General features: G+C 45.0%; 2 protein-coding genes and 1 long non-coding RNA gene across 5 annotated transcripts in view; 2 read left to right on the forward strand and 1 right to left on the reverse strand.

Annotated features, from left to right (window-relative positions):
- CFAP263 (cilia and flagella associated protein 263) overlaps positions 1-2,209 on the forward strand; it is a 30,824-nt gene extending 28,615 nt beyond the window's left edge. The window contains exon 9 of one of the 2 annotated variants that reach the window (XM_003823705.5): positions 944-2,209. In XM_003823705.5, the coding sequence (XP_003823753.1) occupies positions 944-1,030 (87 nt within the window). In that variant the 3' untranslated portion in view covers positions 1,031-2,209. The remainder of the gene's footprint in view (positions 1-943) is intronic. The other variant, XM_008977368.3, reaches the window with a different exon arrangement.
- PRSS54 (serine protease 54) lies at positions 1,246-16,304 on the reverse strand. Of its 2 annotated transcripts, none has more exons than XM_055099172.2 (7): positions 16,141-16,298; positions 15,243-15,467; positions 14,991-15,081; positions 12,187-12,364; positions 7,188-7,446; positions 5,831-5,962; positions 1,246-2,007 (listed from the first exon to the last, which is right to left on the reverse strand). In XM_055099172.2, the coding sequence occupies exons 2-7, from the start codon at positions 15,249-15,251 to the stop codon at positions 1,477-1,479; spliced, it is 1,200 nt and encodes a 399-aa protein (XP_054955147.2). In that variant the 5' UTR covers positions 15,252-15,467; positions 16,141-16,298; the 3' UTR covers positions 1,246-1,476. The 2 variants fall into 2 exon arrangements, with proteins under 2 accessions (XP_054955147.2, XP_054955148.2); XM_055099173.2 differs by having other exon boundaries at positions 1,248-2,007; positions 15,243-15,470; positions 16,141-16,304.
- A 3-nt stretch (positions 16,305-16,307) lies between these two features.
- The window catches only part of LOC129394081 (uncharacterized), a 92,911-nt gene continuing 87,661 nt past the window's right edge, over positions 16,308-21,557 (forward strand). The window contains exons 1-2 of the long non-coding RNA XR_008621277.1: positions 16,308-16,563; positions 16,645-16,788. This is a non-coding gene — a long non-coding RNA (uncharacterized LOC129394081). The remainder of the gene's footprint in view (positions 16,564-16,644; positions 16,789-21,557) is intronic.

A 21,557-nucleotide genomic window follows, 5' to 3' on the forward strand; every position in this document is an offset into this window, starting at 1 on the left:
ACCTCAGCAGTTGCTTTAACTATTAAACCAAGACGAAGGATGATTTTTTTTGTTTTTTTTGAAAGTTCCCCCTTTTGCATTGTTAGGGGCAGAGTCTTTTCCATTTTCAGGGAGAAACTCTGTAGTAATAGTGTGTTTTTAGTTGCTTGTTATCTTAATGAATTCTAGAAGCTTCTGAATCCCTCTGCACTGGTAATTTAGTGATTGCTACTTTATACATGGAGAAGTCCGTTTTTTTTTTTAAATGAGATAGTGATGGATTTTTTAATATCACTCAGGACCTCATTCCATGCATGTACGCAGTCGCCATGGGTCTTTCTGCTTTTGAACGAATCCCGCAGACTTTGAATATGGTACCATGTGACAGGAAGCACCCTTGCTCCTGTGAGCTGCGGGAGATAAATGGGCAATGGGAAACCATATGCTGGTGTCAGAAGAAAGACAAGCACCTAGGCTGCCATGGCCAGGTTGCAAACTGAGGTCATGCAGGACATCATCAGAGTAGCTTAGAAAGCCAGTCAGGTCACTTGGAAAACTGGGACCTTGGCGTTTTCACATCTAGACCCTGGCTCCCATTTCCTGTGTTACTTTCTCCTGCCTCTCCTGCGGCCATTTTGCAGCAGAGAGTAAATTAGGATCCAAATTTGGGCCCCTCAGATCTGAAGCTGAGAAGTAGCAGAATCGTGGCAGGAACATGCAACTTCTCACTTTACTGAACAGAAGAAACATGCTCTATAGAAAAATCTTCTGGTGGGTGCTGCCCCTTGGTGGCCCCTGCACAGCAGCATGCATGGAGGACACGCTGCCCCACACAGGGTTGCCTGTACCATCACGGGGCTGGATGAGGGCTGCATTCTCAGTAGCCACAATCAGTTTTCCCCAAGTGACTTTCTCCCCCATCTCCTTTATCATTTTTTTTTTCTTTTTTTCTTTTTTTTTGCAGATGTCCTTAAAAGGCCATCGTAAGGCTTGGAATCGAATGAAAACAACCAATGAGCAGTTGCAGGCAGATTACCTTGCTGGGAAGTAGCCAGAGGCAGGCCACGGCTTACAGACCATGACATGACCTATAAAAGTAATCAGCTCCTTTCTAGTCACGGGCTCCTCTCACTGTTCCCTGTCTGCCTGGTGTTCCCAACCCCCCACCCAGGCTGAGCATCATCTCCTGGGCCACATCTGCCCATGGGGAGTGTTTTCACAGCCTGGCCCCTGGAACTGTTACCACTGAAAGAACCACAGGGCACTCTAATGGTTTGACACTTGTTAGCCAGCATTTAGTTCACAAGCATAGTGAAAGTGACCTTCCCACACCTGCGAGAGGGATAGAGGAGGGAGAGCCAGCCCAGTGTATGCCATGGGCTTATCCGTGGCAGCCCCAGTGTGCAACTATCAAAAACAGACATCAAAACAGCATGGTGAATGCCTGGCACTCAGCATTCTGAGTTTACTCTTCAGTTTGGTGGGGTAGCTCCTGGACTAGATACTGCTGCAAAAGAAAACAAGCACGAAGGAAACCAAGATGATTTCTTCGGGCTGATGCAACCTGTTCTGACCTGCAAAAATCCTACCTTCCCCCACCTCCCCACCATAATAGTCATAGTATAAGGGTTGTACAGACGCCTCAGGAGACCTGCCTGATTCCTTTACATCCTTCTCCCTAACATCTAGACTATCTCTAGAGCTGTTTCCTAGTCGTGAATGCGTGATGGTCCTTCTTTGTCCCTGCAAGTATGATCCAACATGGCGCAGTTCAGAATCAGAATATGTCTTCTGTGTCATGGCGGCATTTGGTCCATGGTGGGAGAAAGAAATCAACTTTTCCCAGTGGAGTGAGGACAGGGGAGGGCCGGCCCTCTCAGCCTTGGATGTGATCCATTTGCTGTAGTCTTCCACCTTGGTGTACAGAAACAGGCCAGGGCACGTCTCACCACCGAAGTTCAGGACTCCTCTCAGAACCCACAGATCGAACTGCTGTAGCTGGCACATCATTGGGCTTCCTGGGTCCCCCTGTGATAAAAGACAGAAGGCTTCAAGTCTTAGAAAAACTAGTTTTTGTTGTAAATCTATCCTTGTGCAATATACTGTTTGTTCTAGAAATGTTTTACGCTGGTTCTCACTGGAAATGGGGCAAATTATAGGATACAATTTCAAATCTAGGCAGCCACCACCACAAATTCCAACAAGATGACTTTTCCTTTTATTATGCAAATTAGCTGTGGACTTCTGCTGATTGCCTATAGCTTCCTGGTTCATATTTCATTTTCTTGCCTCCTTCCAGTCCTTTGGCCAAACCTTCCCTCTCTTCTGGCTTCTCATTCCTGAAATGTTGGTGTTTGTTTCTGTTTTGTCCTGAAATGCTCACATTTTCCCTTCTCTGCCTTGCTTCAACCCTTAGTTTAAGCCACTTCCTGCCACCTGGCAGCTGCTTACCAGCCTGGCTGGCCGTGCTCTTGGTCTTCCCTACTCCCAACGGAGCAGTCCTCTGGGACTTGGGAATTCTGCCACATACACTTTATCTAACTTAAAGTGACGGAGTAGAAGCTTGGCATCATTAGCTAGATATGGGACCCTGGCAAGTGACCAAATCCTCTCTGAGCCAAGGTGGGAACACAGTTAATGCCTGTAACACGTGCTGAGCACAGCACAGTGCCTGGCACACAGCAAACACTCAATAGAATATTAGCTACCATCATCTTGATGTCGCTATAAAGGCCAGCATTTTTCTGAAAAGTTGGGGAAAATGGGAAAAGCAACAAGGCAACTAGTAGGTATCACTTACCTTACCTGCCCAGACCCCACACCCCTAGGTCTCCTCTCAAAGGAATTCCTGCCCCTCCCATGGCCCATCTTGGTCCGAGAAGGGGGTGGTCATCCCCAGGCTAGCCAGCCACTTCTGACCTGTGTGGCCTGCCTGGCTGGAAGGCCCGGGCAATGACATGTTGCTCTCGCGGTTTGGACTGAGACATGGAATGGGGCTGCAATTAACAACAGGAAACAATCTGAACAGACTGAACCACGAGCAGCAGAAAGGCAGAAGAGCAGCCGCTTCAGCCCCTTACCATCCGAGGCCTGGGTGTGTGGTCTGTCTTGGGTATTTCTCGCTCTCTCTGTCTCTCTCTCTTTCTTTCTCTGTCCCCAAGGCTGGAGTGCAGTGGTGCAGTCTTGGCTCACTGCAACCTCCACCTCCAGGATTCAAGCAATTCTCCCACCTCAGCCTCTCGAGTAGCTGGGGCTACAGCTATGCGCCACCATGCCCAGCTAATTTTTTTTTTTTTTTTTTTTTGAGATGGAGTCTTGCTCTGTCCCCCATGCTGGAGTGCAGTGGCATGATCTTGGCTCGCTGCAACCTCCTCCTCCTGGGTTCAAGCGATTCTCCTACCTCAGCCTCCCCAGTAGCTGGGATTACAGGCGCCCACCACCACACCTGGCTAATTTTTATTTTTAGTAGAGATGGGGTTTCACCATGTTGGCCAGGCTGGTCTCGAACTCCTGACCTCATGATCCACCCGCCTCGGCCTCCCCAAGTGTTGGGATTACAGGCATGAGCCACTGCACCCGGCCTAATTTCTGTATTTTTAGTAGAGATGGGGTTTCACGATGTTGGCCAGGCTGGTCTTAATCTAACTTCAAGTGATCTGCCCGCCTCGGCAGATCATCATGAACTACCATGCCCAGTGGGGTATTCTCTTTCAATAAAGCTCCTCTTTTCCAAGGAAGCCACACCAGAACAGAGATGAAGACCAGTGGGAAAACATGGGAGCAACTCCGTGGGCAGGGCAGCGGGGAGGCCATGCTGCAAAGCTGCCGTGATTCCCTGGTGATCTCTCAGCAGGCCAAGGCCAGACATGTGAGGAAGGCCTTGAGGACTTCATTCTGTGCCTCTCCTTGGATGGAAGGGGGTGCTTTAGTGTGGCACTCTTGACTTTTCAATTGACTGGTGAAGAGGCCCTTGTGTGCACCTCACTATGTCTGCCTAGGTCATGGGGGCTCCCTGGCCAAGAATGACGTGGTTCCCCCTTTCATCAGTCCGATTCGCAGTTTGTCTTAACTGTAGTGGTATAGCCAGAGCAAGAAAAAGAATGTGATTTAGGACAAATGATTGGATGAGTGATTGGTAGATGTCCTCAGCTATGGCGTGGTTTTGCAGGTCACTGTTCCACCCACCTGGGCACAGCATATACGCTTTTTCTCTTCCCCATAATCCTGTAGGGGCTGCAACTTCTGAAGCACAAGAGGCAGAGGTGAACAGCTCCAGGTGCCCCTCTGGAGCTACCCTACCTCATCTCCCAAGGGAGCAGCCACAGCCCAGAGTGGGGTCTTTCATTTTGTGATCTTTTCCCTTGACATTCAGCAAAAGCCCTAACAGTGGTAGAATAAAGGCAGGATGGGTGAGTGCAGAGTGATTCTGCTTTTGTTGGGTTTCAGGGAAACCCATAGGCAGATTCTGAACCTGGTGGTTGATTCTACATGTGGGAATTGTGGCTTTGAAGACCTCTGGACATGAGAACATATTTCCAAGACAGAGGATTCTATGGGGACAGGTCACCATTAAATGGTGTGCAAGCATAATTCTGTTCAAAAATGAAGGCCTGTTTAGAGGTGTGTCACAGTTAAAAACCAACCTGAACTTTGCAGTTAGATTTTAAAAGATGGTCAGTTAGAGTAGAAATAGCTTAGAATATTCCATTGAGTCTAAGATACAGTTAGAAATCAACATCTTTGAAATTAGGGTGTGTCTTTTAATCAGTTGATGTCAGAGTTTAACGGGCAGCATTTTTTTCTTTCTTGGGATTACAAAAAATGATGGTGCATTCTATAATTGGCAGCATCCTAGATCTGAGGAAGTATTATACTTGTTTGACGGAATGGTTGAGGGCAGAAGTTTGTTAAAAAGCTATATCTTCACTGTATTTTAACACATTATCTAATTTAAGAAATTGTTAAGATCCCCCACCTGGCAGAGGACCCAGTACAAAATAGGCACTCAATAGATGTTACACCAACTGTGGAAGGGCAAACATATTTCTTAATGAGAGGCAGTCCTTCATGTTTTGCAATAAAATGACTTTTTAAAAAAATTGTCTGTATATATGTATTTTTTCCCCTTGCTCTAAAAATCCTGCCTTTCTGGATCCTATGGGGAAGAAAAATTCCCCATCAGGTGTCCTGAAGGTTATTTAGAGGAGGGTGTGTGATAAGCCTCATAGAAAAGCAATTCTAGAGTAGAGGAGATAAACGCTGTCTGGATATCTGGTAGACCTAGGTCCTTGTCTTTGCTGTAACTTTTATTGACTGTGTGACCCTAGTAAGCCACACTTTCTCCAGATTTGGATATGAAGGGGCCTGAACCAGGTGTGTGTGACTTCTACACATTTTTTTTGAGGCAGTAGGACAGCCACATCCGTACAGCCCTCATCTGGGTGGAGGGCAGGGCTTCTCAGAGAAGAAAAACTCAGTAACTGATAGCATCAGAGGGGAGTCTAGGTTCCCTAGAAGCTGAATACAGCAGCCCCACACTGTAGACCTGCTCAAAGCATATCGGCCTCTGTGGTTTGGACTCAGACTTTCAAATTTTTAGCTAGTTAAAAAGCACCTGTGACTTAGACAAGCTTCATCATGTTACACTGAAAATCGTGACTGGTTAGTTCATTCAGCAGATTTTTATTGAGCGCATACTGTCTGCCAAGTGCTATTCACTCCAGAGACAGCCACTCATCCCAAGCCCTGCCCTCACAGAGCTCCCCATCTAGGGAGGGGGAGTCCTGAGGCTCCCCTGGATGTGACCAAGGCTTACTCTCAACACTTAGCTTCTACTCCATGATGTTCTTACCAAGCAGGCAGTCTTGGTTTCCTCTTTCGTGTGGCTGCCGCATTCTGTCTTCTGGAGTTTGTATAGGGGACACATGTCAAGATCTTTCACGAAGATTTTCCTCAGGACACTCATCGTCATGTGATTTCCTGTCTGGACCATGCAACAGAGAGCCCAGGGATTATTAACGAGAAGGCAGTCCCCTATGTCAACACAACTCCCACTCATATAGCCAAACGAGAGTGAGAATTTTTTTTTTTTTTTTTGAGTTGGAGTCTTGTTCTGTCACGCAGGCTGGAGTACAGTGGTGTGATCTTGGCTCACTGCAACTTCTGCCTTTCGGGTTCAAGCAATTCTCCTGCCTCAGCTTCCGGAGTAGCTGGGATTATAGGCATGCACCACAATGCCCAGCTAATTTTGGTATTTTTAATAGAGATGGAGTTTCACCATGTTGGTCAGGCTGGTCTCGAACTCCTGACCTCAAGTGATCCACCTGCCTTGGCTTCCCTAAGTGCTGGGATTACAGGCATGAGCCGCTGTGCCCTGCCAGGAATGTTCTTATAAATCCCTTTTTTTCATAGAAATAAGAACCTGTGACTGAGTTTTTACTGAAAACTACCTCCACTTTGAACTTGAATGTGCAAACAGGCAGAGAACACCCTTCCTCCTCTTCTAGAGAGTATCCATTTCCTTGTTTCTTTCTTTCCCCAAAATGAAAGAAAACAACGATGGCTTAGACAAGAGGACAATCAGCCCTAGTTCGGGGACTAACATCCCCTCACCTCTCTGTACACTTGTATTCATTCCAGGGTGTCCACTGCCTCTGTACTTCCAGTTTTGGTGTAGGGCTAGAGGGTAAAGGACCAATGTGATGTAAGAATGGCCACCGGATGGGCGCAGTGGCTCACGCCTGTAATCCCAACACTTTGGAAGGCTGAGGTGGGAGGCTTGCTTGAGCCCAGGAGTTCGATACAAGCCTGGGCAACATAGCAAGACCCCATTTCCACAAAAATAAATTTAAAACAATTAACCAGGCATGGTGACATGTGCCTGTAGTCCCAGCTACTCGGGGCTGAGGCAGGAGGATCACTTGAGCCCAGGAGTTCAAGGCTGCAGTGAGCCGTGATGGCACCACTGCATGGAAAAGACCCTGTCTCAAAAAAAAAAAAAAAAAAAAAAAAAAAAGAAGAAGAAGAAGAGTGGCTACAGAAAGAGAAAGCCCTGGGAGTCTTGACTGATTAGGTAAGGGTTTCAGCCAAACTCTAGAACCTCAAGCAAGCTCCATTATTAAATTAAGATAGGCCCTAGATTGGATTATCCAGGTCACCCCCACTGCCAGCACACACGCAGCCTCCTCTGGGAGGAGGAATGCCTTAACTGCAGATGTGGGATTCCATCCTGACACCCAGCAGTTCTGCAAGACTGGTGGTGTATGCGGCATCCTGCCGAGGAAGCAGATGGACTGGACCAGGTTGCCAAAATGCATCGCTGTGTCTGTCTTCAGGAGGGCTATGTTGTTGCTCATGGAGTTGTTATCAAAGTCCTCATGGATGATGATGGTATTGACTGGATACTCTGCGTGAGCAATCTTGCTAGGATCCATGTTACTTATACCCACTATAACGACAATGTCCTTCCTGGAGAGAGAGCAAGAGAATCTTGAGAAGCCAAGACAGCAAGGAAGTTTCACGCTTCCCTGTTTTCCCATTTAAGTTTTTTCAGCCTGGAACACTCATCCAGCTCATATTCCCTGTGTTAATTCTTCCTCACCCCTTTGGACTCAAGTTTCTAGGAAATCTTTTATGAACCCCTAGGCTTGTGCCCTCTTTTGTGAGCCTGCAGAATCCTGGAGATTCTTTAATCTTAACACCATTTGCCCCACCACTAAAGAAAATCTGTTAACATGTTATTGCTGATTAATGTTTTTTCTATGAATAGGTTTTTTGTTTTTTTTTTACATATTGTAGTTTGCAAAAGTAGTAATTGCAGTTCTACCAAACATGTCATCTTGACTCCTGCTTTTAGTATTTACATTTTAAAACAGGCATCTTTCCTTATTATATATTCTGTAAATACATTTTGGAGAAATTGAAGTTCTAATAACAATAGAATTGAGTTGGATGTTTTCCCTTTCTCCTCTTGGGAATCACCCAAGAAACTATGAGAATGAGGAACAAATACAAACACCGTAAAACCAAGAGATACTAAAGAATCCAAATCTCAGAGTCAAAGGAAGGGCTGATGAAAGGAAGGATGGCAGGAGTGCAAGAGTTATAGATGACACTGACTGCCACAGAGCTCAGAAAAAGCTTGTTGAGCATGTTCTCAGCAAAGAAGCGAAAAGGAAAGAAACAAGACCATCACCAAAATGAAGGCCAAATCAAAAGCAGCATAAAGGAGAATAGGGCCCACAGAAAACACAATTGGGGGCATTGAGAAATATGACCAAAATGAAATGAAAATGAACAAAGATTTTTAAAGGCTTGAGAGGAAAATGAAAGATAAGGCAGTCACAGGAGAACCAGCTGACCACAAAGAAAGTAACCAAAATGATGAAACAGGAAAAATATTTCAAGATATAATTTAAGAAAACTTTTCAGAACTAAGACTTGACTCTATAGTTTGGAGACAGCTAACCTATCTCCAGTAGTGTTGCGTGTCCACTATCTTTATAGTTTGGAGTAGTTAACACTGAGACATAGTTCTGGTCAGGTCCCAGCAGGAAATAAATGTTCTACTCAAATAAGATAAATTGGGGTGTGTTTAATAAAGGGACTCTTTACAAAGGTCTTGGCAGGATGCAGGGAAACCACAAGGACAGTGCTGGGCACTGCATGCTATAGGCAGCTCCTGCTGAGGTAACAACGCTGTGCTGACACCATCTCTGGGCTCTAGGTGAGGGGAGGATGTGATCAGACAGAGCTGTGTAGAGTGGGTCACTTAGCTGGTAAAAGCAGCCAACCAGCAGCCAATATGCAGTAGCCCTCAAAGGAATAAGGACACTGACTTCACTTTCCCCACTCCCTCTGATCTGTTGCCTCTTTTATGCATGTTGGCCAAAACCAACTGGAATCCAGAAGGCAAGAAAGACCACTGGTATAACCCATACAGGTGAGCCTCCTGGGGCCTGGCAGGGTAGAAGAGTAGAGTGGACCTGAAGGGGCAGGTGGGGGAAATCCAGCACAACTAGTAAAGTTGCTGGACTTGAGTGACAAAGAAGGAATCCTTGGACATCCAGACTAACAAAGATGAGGTCATCTTAATTAAGTTTGGCTGTATTGTCTAACCAAAGTACTGGCATTACAGGTGTGAGTTATTGCACCTGGCTGGTAGGCGATTTTAATTCACCTCTGACAGTCTAGGACAGATCAAGTAGACTTCCTTGCCCAATTTTATATATTGAATTATACACCAAGCATGGAGAATGAACTTTTTAATTTACCTGTGAAAATATTCACATAGACCACCCATAGTAGACAGACAGGACAACCTCAACAAATCCTAAATAGATCACCACGTGGTATAATTCAATAATGTTAGAAAACAAAACAAAAAACCCTAGCACCTGGACATTTTAAAACTCTGTCTTGGCCATGCATGATGGCTCACGTCTATAATCCCAGCACTTTGGGATGCCAAGGCGGGTGGATCACCTGAGACCAGGAGTTCGAGACCAGCCTGGCTATCATGGCAAAACCTCGTCTCTACTAAAAATACAAAAATTAGCTGGGCATGGTGGCATGCGCCTGTAGTCCCAGCTACTCGGGAGGCTGAGGCAAGAGGATTGCTTGAATCCAGGAGACGGAGACTGCAGTGAGCTGAGATCGCACTGCTATACTGCAGCCTGGGCAACAGAGCAAGATTGTCTCAAAAAAAATTAAATTATATAAAATTAAAAAATAAAGCTCTGACTTTAATAAAACCCTTGAGTCAAAGAGAAAATCAAAACCAAAAGAATAGGCCAGATAGAAAATAGCCATAATGAAAACACTACATAGAAAACAGAACTTCCATGGAGGGCTAGTTGGCAGTAGCTCTCAGGATTTTAAATGCATGTCTTTTTTAGCCCAGTCTTTCTACTCCTGGGATATCTACACTATGGTACACTTGCATGTGTGTGAAATAATGCGTGTACAAGTATTTCTGTTGCAGCACTTTTGGCAGTAGTAAAAGATTAGAAACAGCCTAAATTTCCATTAACAGAGGACTGTGTAGTTATGGTACTTCCATAACAGGTTATTGTGCAGCTGAAAAAAGAATGCATTAGCCCTTTATGTACCAATAAGAAAAGGTCTCCAAAATTTATGATAAAGTGAAAAAAGGCTGTGAGTGAATTAATGTGTATGATGTGCTACCAGTTGCATTGTGGGTGTGTCGGGAGTGCGTTATGAACTCAACTGCGTTCTCTTGAAAATTTGTAGGTTGAAGTTCTAACCCCCAATTTGACCATATATTTGGAGATAGGGCCTTTAAGGAGATAATTAAGATTAAATGAGGTATAAGGCTGGGGCTGTAATCTAAGAGGACTGGTGTCCCTATAAGAAGAGAAAGAGACACCAAGAGTGCACAGGCACAGAGGGAAGGCCACGTGAGGACACAGTGAGAAGGTGGCCATCTGCAAGCCCAGGAGAGAGGCCTCAGGAGAAACCAAATCTACTGACACCTGGATCTTAGACTTCCAGCCTCCAAAACTGTGAGAAATAAATTTCTGTTGTTTAAGCCACCCAGTCTGTGATATTTGTTATAACAGCCTAAGTAGACTAATACAAGGGGAAAGAAAATTCTCTGTCAATAGATATAAGAATCAATATAGCCAGACCTATAGGTATATAGATATCCATGAGTGCTTTGAGTATTTAAGAAGGAATAGGCAAGAAATTGGTGACAGAATGTGGCTCAAGGGAGAAAAACTAGTGACTGAGGGGCGGGGGAGGGAAGGAGCTGCTTTTAACTGTACATCCTTTGGTTTCTTGTGAACATTTTACTACATACTTTTTTTTTTTTTTGGACATGGAATCTCGCTCTGTCACCCAGGCTGGAGTGCAGTGGCACAATCTTAGCTCACTGCAACCTCCACCTCCCAGGTTCAAGTGATTCTCCTATCTCGGCCTTTCCGAGTAGCTGTGATTACAGGTGTATGCCACTATGCCCCGGTAATTTTTGTATTTTTTAGTAGAGACAGGTTTTTGCCATGTTGATCAGGCTGGTCTCACGAGAACTCCTGACCTCAAGTGATCCACCCGTCTCAGCCTCCCAAAGTGCTGGGATTACAGGTGTGAGCCATTGCACCGGGCTACACATGTATTTTTAATTAAAAATACAAATCCTATGTTAAACTATTCACCAGCTGCATAATATTCCATCAAGGATTTATATTATAATTTATTTAGCCAGTTATAGTCATTATTCTCTCTCCCCCAATACTCTGTGTGTGTATATACGTAATTATAGATTATATACTATATGTTACATATAATATTGTATACATAGATATTCCATATACATATATACATATATTACAATATCATGTATATTACATATAATATAGCATATAATTACATGTATAGTATACACTATATATTATGTATAATATATATTTATATGTATAGCATGTATATATATGAAAAATTATAATTTCATCGCGGTAGTGGGACATTAGGTTTCTTTTCAGTGTTTTGTGTGTAATTAACCATCCTAGGAACAGCTTTGTACATACAAATTTTCCAGTGGTTGAAATTATTTCCTTAATGTTGATTCCCAAAAATGAAGTCACTGGGTCAAAGAGTGAGAAATATTTACCAAAAACATTATTCTTTTAATAATATTTATGATTTTCCCTGGTTTAAAAGAATGCATATTTGTACTACAGAATTTGCAGAATACAGAGAAGCTAAAAGAAGAAAGTAGAAATCGTGCGTTCTGAGCATTCAGAGATAAGCACTCTTAAAAGCGCTTCTGTATTTTTTCCGAGGCTTTTCTCTCTGTACATGTATTTGTGGCAGTAACGTTTGTAAGGCCCAAGTGTTTTAAGGTAAGGGCTCCTATTGACTGGCTGAACAGTTGATAAGTGGTAGGGACCCTAGTGTTAGGAGCCAGTGCCTCCGTGATGGCAGTAAAATCAGAAAGAATATCCCACCTGCATTGAATGGAGGACTCATCATTGCATTTTTCCGTTGCAAGGCCTGCAGTCCTCACAGCAGAGATCAGCCTTGGCAACTGGTGAATTTAGGGCTCACAACAGAGCAAGCGCTGAGCTGGTAAAAAGCCCTGTCCCCCAGAATGCACCTTTCAGGGCCTCCCCAGGCTGAGCAGGAAACAGGGCCGCCCCCACCCTCACCCCCGGCGATGTTGCGGGCCCCAAAGGCAGGGGCACTGGCCTGTTCTGAATGGCGGATGCGATGCTGAGGACCCAGAACTCGCTCAGGATGCAGCCGAAAGCCAGGTGTGTGTACTGGGAGTCCTGCAGCGACACCACCCACGGGAACTCCATGCTGCTGACCAAGCCCTCCTTGGGGTCAGGACCGTAGAAAACGGAAGCTTTCTGGACGCCACAACCTGTGGAGCAGGTGCGGGGCCTCACTGCCGGGGCAAGGAGACCTCAGGACCCTCTCTCCTGTGGGCTGTCTGTCTCGATCATCACTAACGCTATCCGCAACCCCTCTTCTTTCTTTTGCCTAGTGTGTCTTCTTCACCCTAAAAGATGCTCGGTGGCATTTTTGAATCCCAAAATTATGTTAGACTACAAATAAAAACTCTCATCTATTGAACACATAACGGTACACATTGGCAGTGTCTGCCACCTTTCATATTCATCAGCAGTTCTCAAAGCCTGGTCTGGGACCCCTGGGAGTCCTCAACATACTTTTGGGATCTGCAAGGTTAAAGCTATTTTCATTTTCTTTTCTTTTCTTTTTTTCTTTTTTGAGACAGGATCTCACTGTGTTGCCCAGGCTAGAGTGCAGTGGTGGGATCATAGCTCTCTGTGGCCTCAACCTCCCGGGTTCAAGCAATTCTCCTGCCTCAGCCTCTGGAGTAGTTGTGACTACAAGTGCCTGCCACTACCCCCTGGCTAAATTCTTTTATATTTAGTAGAGATGAGGTCTTGCTATGTTCCCAGGCTGATCTAGAGCCCCCTAGCTCAAGAGATCCTCCCTCCTCAGCCTCCCAAAGTGTTGGGATTACAGGCATGAGCCACTGCGCCGAAATTTAAAACTAGTTTCATAAGAATGTGAAGACATTATTTGCATTTTTGCTCTCTTCATTAATGTATAGTAGAATTTTCCAGAGGCTATAGGATGTCATCACTGTGATGGCTAGTAGTATGTGTGGCCTTGTGTATTCCTTTTTTATTTTTTATTTTTATATTTTTTTAAGATGGAGTCTCACTCTGTCGCCCGGCTGGAGTACAATGGTTCAATCTCGGCTCACTGCAACCTCTGCCTCCTGGGTTCAAGCGACTCCCCTGCCTCAGCCTCCTGAGTAGCTGGGATTATAGACGCATGGCACAATGCCCAGCTAATTTTTCTATTTTTAGCAGAGATGAGGTTTTGCCATGTTGGCCAGGCTGGTCTTGAACTCCTCACCTCAAGTGATCTGCTTGCCTCGGCCTCCCAAAGTGCTGGGATTACAGGCGTGAGCCACCACACCCTACCGGTGACTCCTTTTTCAGCCATGCATCCAACCACACTCGGCCCTGGCAGGTGCTGAGGTAGGGCCTGGGATTCCAAGGATGGATTTCAGGAGCCCATCAGAGTGACATGCTGAAGAGTGATGGCCATATAGAGGGATATGTGACACAGGAAGTGTGCCCAAAGTATAAGAGGAGGGGTCACGAATTCTGCCCAGGACATAAAGTCTCGGAGGGCTTCCCCCTGAGGGCAACCTTGCATATGAGCGCCAAAAACAGTTTCCAAACCATGACCCTAAGAACTGATTGTAACATATAGAATTATCATTAAAGGAGCACAGAGGACCTCTCCATGATGGAGCATCATATGACCAGACATCTCCATTAATTGACACTTGATGACTTTGCTGGAACAATGACAGACTGATTTTAGCAAGATGATGTCTGGAAGGTCACTAAGTGCATCAGAACCACTAGAGACAAGATTCCTTATCTTTGGTCTGATTTCTTTTTGGGACATTGGCAATCTATGGTGCAAGGCATTTGCCAACCTTCCCTAACCCCACAAGAGCTTATGAGTGTGTGATGACTTTTGCTTTTTCAAAGCTCTAGTTGGCTAGTTTATCTGACCTCACAAAACCCTTGGAAAGCCAAGATGTAATGAGGAAATCTGACCCAGAGATGAAATGCTTGTCTTGGCCCCTTAGCTGTGGCTTTTTAAGGAGGGAGAGGACCTTTCTGTGTTTTCTGGGTATCCCCTGGTCTCTTTGGGGCTGCAAGAAGACAGAGAGCTGCAGGAGGCTGAGGGAGCTGGAGGACTCCCCTCTATGTGTGTGTGTGTGTGTGTGCATGTGTGTGTGACTGTGTGTGCATGCGTGTGTGAATGTGTGTGTGCATGTGTGTGTTTGAGAGTGTGTGTGTGCGTGTGTGTATGTGAGGGTGTGTGTGGACTTTCTCATGTCTCCCTTCTAACCCCAGGGAGGCAGGGCAGGGCGGGCTGGGATGGCAGCAAGGTGGGACAGAGCCTGCTTTAGCTAGCTGTCTCCTCTCCACCTGCCCTCTGTAGGCTGGAATTCTTAGTCCTGGGCAGCCTAGAGGTCAAGGGAGGAGGGGACCGCAGCTGCCACTTCTGCCATCTGAGGCTGTGGCCGCCTCCAAGACACCTGCAGCAGTAGAAACCCCCTGCTCCCGGGACCAGCCCCGCAGTTGGGGGTTGTAGTTTGCAAAAGAGCAGTATTCTCCAGGAAGGACAGGGCAGGGGCTGGGAGTGAAGAGGCAGGCCTCTTGCTCACCCCCGTACCCAGAGGGCCTTATTTTCCTAACCACACTCCCACCCTAAGGATTGGCCCTGACTTTAGTTTCCTCCATCCACGTCCCATGATTCACTTCTTTGCCTGGTTCCTGCCACCAATGCAGGCCGCCCGGTGCAAAGTGCCGTGAGTCATCTTCCCTGAGCCCCTCCTTGGACATTAAGGACCACTTCATCTTCCCGGATGATCCCCTTCTGTGCCACGTGTGCAGCTAAAGTCAGAGGGAGGAAAGCAGCACACTCACTGGTGGAAGAGTAGAGAAGGCCGAGCAGCACCAGGAGCACCCCTCGCATCTTGCCATCCCCAGAAAGACCCGCCGCGGACACCATGGGCAGCTGGGGAAACAAAACCCAATGACTCCATCCTCTTCCCAAACCATGCGGGGTTTTCTAAGCCTCTTTTATCCATCCTCTTCCCAAACACACATGTTCCCTCCCAAACATCGGAGGCTCCCCCTCTTTCTACTAACAAAGGTTCCAAGATGTAGGGCACTGACCTGTCTCATCCCTAGTGCTTGGTTCTGTGTAGTAAAGAGGCAGGACCAGTTGGCCCGCACTGTGGTTTGTGAGATGGCCAGAGAAGAGAGGGCAGCTTACTCTTGTCAGTTTTCTTCTCAATCCAGCCCAAGCCCCTGAGCACCCCAGAGAGTTGGGTCTCTGAAAAGGGCTGCTTTTTGACTCGTGGAATTCAACCCTTGCCTTAACTCTGTAGCCATAAAATGCTGCTGAAAGAAAAGTAGAGTTTTAGTGGAAGGCCACCCTGGGATTAATGCCTCTGCTGTGGTTTTACCCTTCTAAACTCTGCTGGCTAAAAGAACGCTAGGGCTTCTGTTAACTGTTAACAGCCTGTTTTTTTGTTTTTTATTTTATTTTATTTTTTTTGAGACTGAGTCTCGCTCTCTTGGCAGGCTGGAGTGCAGTGGCACGAGCTTGGCTCACTGCAACCTCTGCCTCCCAGGTTCAAGCGATTTTCCTGCCTCAGCTTCCTGAGTAGCTGGGACTACAGATGTGCGCCACCACGCCCAGCTAATTTTTGTATTATTTTGTAATATTTTGTAATATTTGTATTTTTAGTACAGATGGGGTTTCGCCACGTTGGCCAGGCTGGTCTCGAACTCCTGACCTCAGGTGATCCACCCGCCTCAGTCTCCCAAAGTGCTGGGATTACCAGCGTGAGCCACCGTGCCCGGCCAATAGCCTGTATCTTTACATAGGAACAGCCCCAGCATTTAGCTTAGTTTGCAAAACCGCGGTAGGAAGTAGACACTCGAGTTATCGCCATTTTACAGGTTCAGAAACTGATACTCAGAGACATCAACTAGCCAGTCCAAGGTCACACAGCTGTCAAGCAATGCACAGAAGCCCAAGGAACCCATGTGCACAGTTCTAAGTCACCATGTTCCACTCATGACACTGGATGCCTCTTGTCCTCAGAATGGTCCTCAGAGTTCGTCCATGAACCGTTCCTGCTCAAGGAGAAATGAACTCAGGCTGGCCTGACACAGTAGAGTTCAACAGAAGGATTTCTTCTACTGCCTTGGGAAGAATGTTCCATTGTGGCATCACGGTTACCATGGCACCACCAAGCAACTGTCTGGACATGGGGACTTACGAGGAGCTAGGATGAAAGGCCTCCTTGTTGCTTAGCCTTGGCAGGGCTCTTCTGGAAGCCAGGCTCTCTCCTAGTCTGAGAAGGCAAGCTTTTTGCTGGATTACAAAGTCTTCTCTGGTCGTGGCCACGGTCTGTCTACCCCACTCAGCGCCCGCCCTGTGTCCACACATGCTTGTCAGACTGGACTGAGGAAGCCCACAACTGGGGTGGGTTTGGAATTTCCAGTCCCCATCAGCATCTTACACTCCCAGGGTGGTTTCTTTCAGACTTAGCCCAGTTTTCTTTAGCCTCTCAGTTTCCGGGTCCAATCTAAGCTACCAGACCAGCTCTGCCAAACCAGAGGCCCAGATGGGATCTGCCACTCCAGCCACTGTGAGCAGCTTTGGTTTCAGCCCAAATGCCAGGACTCGAGAAGTGTCGACAAGGTTGAGGTAAGATGTTAATTCCACGGAGCCACAGAGGGAGGGTGGGTGCACAGGCCTCTGGTGCAGACGCTCAGAAGATCCTTACTGGATGGGTAGATGAATGGCTGATGGAAGGCAGGAAGGCTGGTGAGAAAGTGGAGCCTGGCTGGGCACGGTGGCTCACGCCTATAATCCCAGCACTTTGCAAAGCCGAGGCAGGCAAATTGCTTGAGCTCAGGAGTTTGAGGCCAGACTGGGTAACATGGTGAGACCCTGTCTTTTACCAAAAATACAAAAATTTAGCCAGGCGTGGTGGCACACACCTATAGTCCCAGGTACTTGGGAAGCTGAGGTGGAGGTTGCAGTGAGCTGAGATCGCACCACTGCACTACAGCTTGGGCGACAGAGTGACAGCCCGTCTCAAAATAATAATAATAATAATAATAATAATAATAATAATAATAATAAAGTGAGGCCTGAGTCCAAAGGGAGCCGCTACCTCCTTCCCCCATGGTTCCCCTGATGTCCTGCCGGCTTCACCACCCTCCCTCACCTTTAACCCTGGGCAGGGGGGCGGGGGTATTGGCTTCTGCTACAAGAACAGAAAATTTTTGGCAGTGGGAGAAGTGGGAGTTGATTCTTTAATTTGTTCCACATCACAGGTCTCAAAGAGCTGTATTTTAAATTTTTATTTTTTATTGTTTTTAGAGACAAGTTCTTGCTCTGTTGTCCAGGCTAGAGTGCAGTGGTGCAATCACAGCTCACTGCAGCCTCGAACTCCTGGGCTCAAGTGATCCTCCAGCCTCAGCCTCCCAAGTAGCTGGAACTACAGGCCTGTGCCACCAAGTCTGGCTAATTTTTCATATTATATTTTTTTGAAGAGATGGGGTCTCACTGTGTTGCCCACGCTGGTCTCAAACTCTTGGGCTCAAGTGATCCTCCCACCTAAACCTCCCAAAGCATTAGCCATTATATAGATATGAGCCACTGCACCCGGCCCTCAAAGAGCTTTCATTACCATATGTTTCCTCCCTCACAATCCCCAGTCACCCTGGCAGGACAAAGGCATTTCCTGAGCTTTCCGGGTGAGAACGTGGTGGCCCGGAATGTGTTTCTCATTCGGTTGTTCTTTGCTTAATACCCATATCCAGCCGGGCACGGTGGCTCTCACCTGTAATCCCAGCACTTTGGGAGGCCGAGACAGGCGGATCACGAGGTCAGGAGATCGAGACCATCCTGGCTAACACGGTGAAACCCTGTCTCCACTTAAGACCAGAAGTCTTAATTTTCATGAACTCACATGTATTCATCTTATTCAGTTAGGACTCTTTGTGTCTTGTTTAAGAAATTCTTCCGTAGCTCAGCATCAGAGATCTATTCTACTCTATCTTCTTCTCAAACCCTTGAAGTCTTGTTTTTCACATGTAAGTCCTCAACTGTATGGATTCATTTTTTGTGCATGGTGTGGATACTTAGTTATGCCAGCATCATTTGTCACAAGTCTCCAATGTGACTCCAGCACATATCAAAGTATACATTTCTTTGTTGAACTTCTCTTTGTACTTAGTTTTCTAGTTTATTATTTTCTGCCCTTATCTTTTATTGTCTGTTTTCTTCTACCTTCTTTGAGTTTGTGTTATTTTCCTAATTTTTTTTTTTTTAGACAGAGTGTCGCTCTGTTGCCCAGGCTAGTGTGCAGTGGCATGATCTCGGCTGACTGCAACCTCCACCTCCCAGATTTAAGCAATTCTCCCACCTCAGCCTCCTGGCTAATTTTTGTATTTTTAGTAGAGACAGGGTTTCACCATGTTGATCAGACTGGTCTCAAACTCTTGACCTCGTGATCCACCCACCTCGACCTCCCAAAGTGCTGGGATTATAGGCGGGAGCCACCACGCCCGGCCTATTTTCCTAAAATTTTTAGCTGGCATTTAGTGTGTTAACTTTAGCCCTCCTTTCTAATATAAGTCTTTAAGGCACTGTATTTCCCCTAAGTACCATTTCTCTGTAGCTCTTAACTTTTGATACCTTGTGATTTCCTTATCATTCAGTTCTATTTTTACATTTCCATTGTGATTATTGTTTGACTCTTGAGCTACTTACAAATGTGTTCTTAAATTTCCCAAACATATGACTAGTTTTATTTACCTCTTTGATACAGACTTCTAACCCAGTTGGTTGGAGAATGTGATCTCTGTAATACAAATCTTCAAAATCTCTGAGACGTGCTTTGTGGCCTAATATGTGATAAGAATTGTCGTACCTGTACCATATTTGCTTGAGGAAAATGTACTGTCAATATCTGTCAATTATCCTCCAACTTGTTGACTGTGCTATTCAAATTTTCTGAATTATTCCTGATTTTTTGTCTACTTGACCTATCGATCATTCAGAAAGGTGCCTCCTATTATACTAGTGTATTTGCCCATTTCTCCCTATAGTTATAGCAATTTTTGCTTTATGTGTTTTGAAGCCATTTTCACCCAGATACACAAGTTTAGAATTGTCAACTATTCTTGGTAAATTGAACTATGGTTGATTCTCATTATTCGCTGTAGCTATGTTTTATAAAGTCCTGACAAACACTGAATTAATGAGTACTGAACTTTTGTTCCTTGGGGAAATAACAAGAGTAGGTTCCTGAAAGCCTCTGGTCACAACAGTTTTATAAAATGGAGTACAATGATGCAATCTCGGCTCACTGCAACCTCAACGTCCTGGGCTCAAGTGATCCTCCTGGATAATTTTTTTTTCTTTTTTTTGTAGAGACAGGGTTTTGCCCAGGCTGGTCTTGAACTCTTGAGCTCAAGCAATCCACCTGCTTCAGGCTCCCACAGTGCTGGGATTATAGGTGTGAGCCACCGTGCCGGGCCTCTGTCTTTTTAATTGATACGCATACTCCTCTTATGTTTATTGGGATTATTGATTTATTTTTTCTGCTCCTCTCCCTCCTCCCACCTCTCACCCTCAAGAAGGCCCCAGTGTCTGTTGCCCCACTCTTGGTGTCCATGTATTCTCACCATTTAGCTCCCACTTATAAGTGAGAACATGCGGTATTTGGTTTTCTGTTCCTGCATTGGTTTGCTAAGGATAATGGCCTCCAGCTCCATCCGTTTGTTTCTGCAAAAGACATGGTATCATTCTTTTTTATGGTTGCATGGTATTCCATTGTGTATATTCCATGGTATATATGTACCACATTTTTAAAATCCAATCTATCATTGATGGGAATTTAGGTTGATTCCATGTCTTTACTATTGTGAATAGTGCTGCAATGAACATTCGAAATGCACATTTAACTTAATCACCTCTAACATTAATTACTATCTTAACTCTTTCATGATAATACGACAAGCTTAAAATACTTTAAACTTCTGCTCATGCTCTCATTCCATATTTTAGTTCCATACATTATACTTTATCATTTTATTCAGATAATAATTATTTAGATTTGAGTATCTCTTCCATGAATAGTCTTTAGAAATTTTAGTACAAGCTTCTTGATGACAAATGTTTTTGTTTTTCCTAATGTAAAAATGTATTTTTTTGTATCCCTTTCTGAAAAATGGTTTTGTGGGTATACAACTCTAGGTTAAGAGTTATTTTCTCTCAGTTCTCTGGAGGTGCTTTTTCTCTGTCTTCTGAGTACCATTGTTTAAGGTCTCCCTGAAATCCAATTGTTTTTCCATTACAGGTGCTCTGTCCTTTTCCTCTGGCCCCTGTTAAGAACTTCTTTCATTTTTGGTGTACTATGGTTTTACTATGATACTTTAAGCATTAATTTATTTTGAATTTATTATTGTAGGATACATTATGCTTTCTAGCTTTGTGTATTTAAATTTTTTCATAAGTTCTGAAACAATCTCAGCCATTATCTTTGCAAATATTGACTCTTCTTCAGGCTCTCTATTCTTTACTTTTGGGATTTCAAATAGATATATGTTAGACTTTCTCATTCCATCCTTCATATATCTCATCAAAGCCTTCATATTTTAATTTTTTATCACTTTGTGTTGCATTTTGGGTGATTACTGTAGACATATCTTCCAGTTTATTAATTCTCTCTTCATCTTTGTCTAATTTTCTGTTCAACCATCCTCTGGAGGTTTTTAAAAATTCAACATTCAATTTTTTTTTATTTCTAGAAGACATGTTTTTAAATCTCCCTGTTTGTTTCTGGTTGCATCTTGTCAGGAGCTCATCTGTGTCATTACATCCATTATTTCTGCAACCATTTCATATATATCTGCTCTATATTTGGTATTCGACAGTTCCAAGATCTGCTATTTGGGGGAGAGGGGGATTCCAAATGTTTTTAGTTTCATCTACTCTCACACAATGTGGCTTGCATTTCCTGTGTGCCTTCCTAATAATTGTGAATTCATTTTTTGTTCCTAATATAGGGCTCTAACTTGGATACACTTTCTTCCAGACAGAAGTTGCTTCTGCCTCTACTGGTCACCAGAGGGCGCCACTAACCAGGGACTGTGACTTGGCTTCCTACCCTCTCTGCTGGTAAAGTGTTTCAACAGCTGTGCTGCTGCCCCTAAGGCAACCCCTCCTCTCCCAGAGGTTAGCAGCTCATTTTTCTTGGAATCTTCTCCTAAAGTTAGTGGGAGCAAGGATAACTCAAAGGGTGTGTCCTCTGCACTGTTTTGCAGTGAGAGGTCATCTCAGATCACCTAGTCTGCAGTGATGCTCAAAGCTGAAGGGGCTGAGCCTCACAACATAGTACACACTCAAAGCTGGACTAATGGATGCCCAGTCGAGCAAAACATAATTTCCAGGTAGTCATC

This window comes from Pan paniscus, chromosome 18 (genome assembly GCF_029289425.2).
Source record: "Pan paniscus chromosome 18, NHGRI_mPanPan1-v2.0_pri, whole genome shotgun sequence".
NCBI classification, from domain to species: Eukaryota; Metazoa; Chordata; class Mammalia; order Primates; family Hominidae; genus Pan; species Pan paniscus.

Bases quoted from the DNA above. Each gene is read 5' to 3' on its own strand.
- PRSS54 (XM_055099172.2), bottom strand. The intron at 7,447-12,186 runs GCCAGTGCCCCT...CTCTCTCTCCAG, and splicing joins GCATCCGCCATTCAGAACAG to GAAGGACATTGTCGTTATAG. The intron at 5,963-7,187 runs GTTAAGGCATTC...TGCATGGTCCAG, and splicing joins GATGGAATCCCACATCTGCA to ACAGGAAATCACATGACGAT.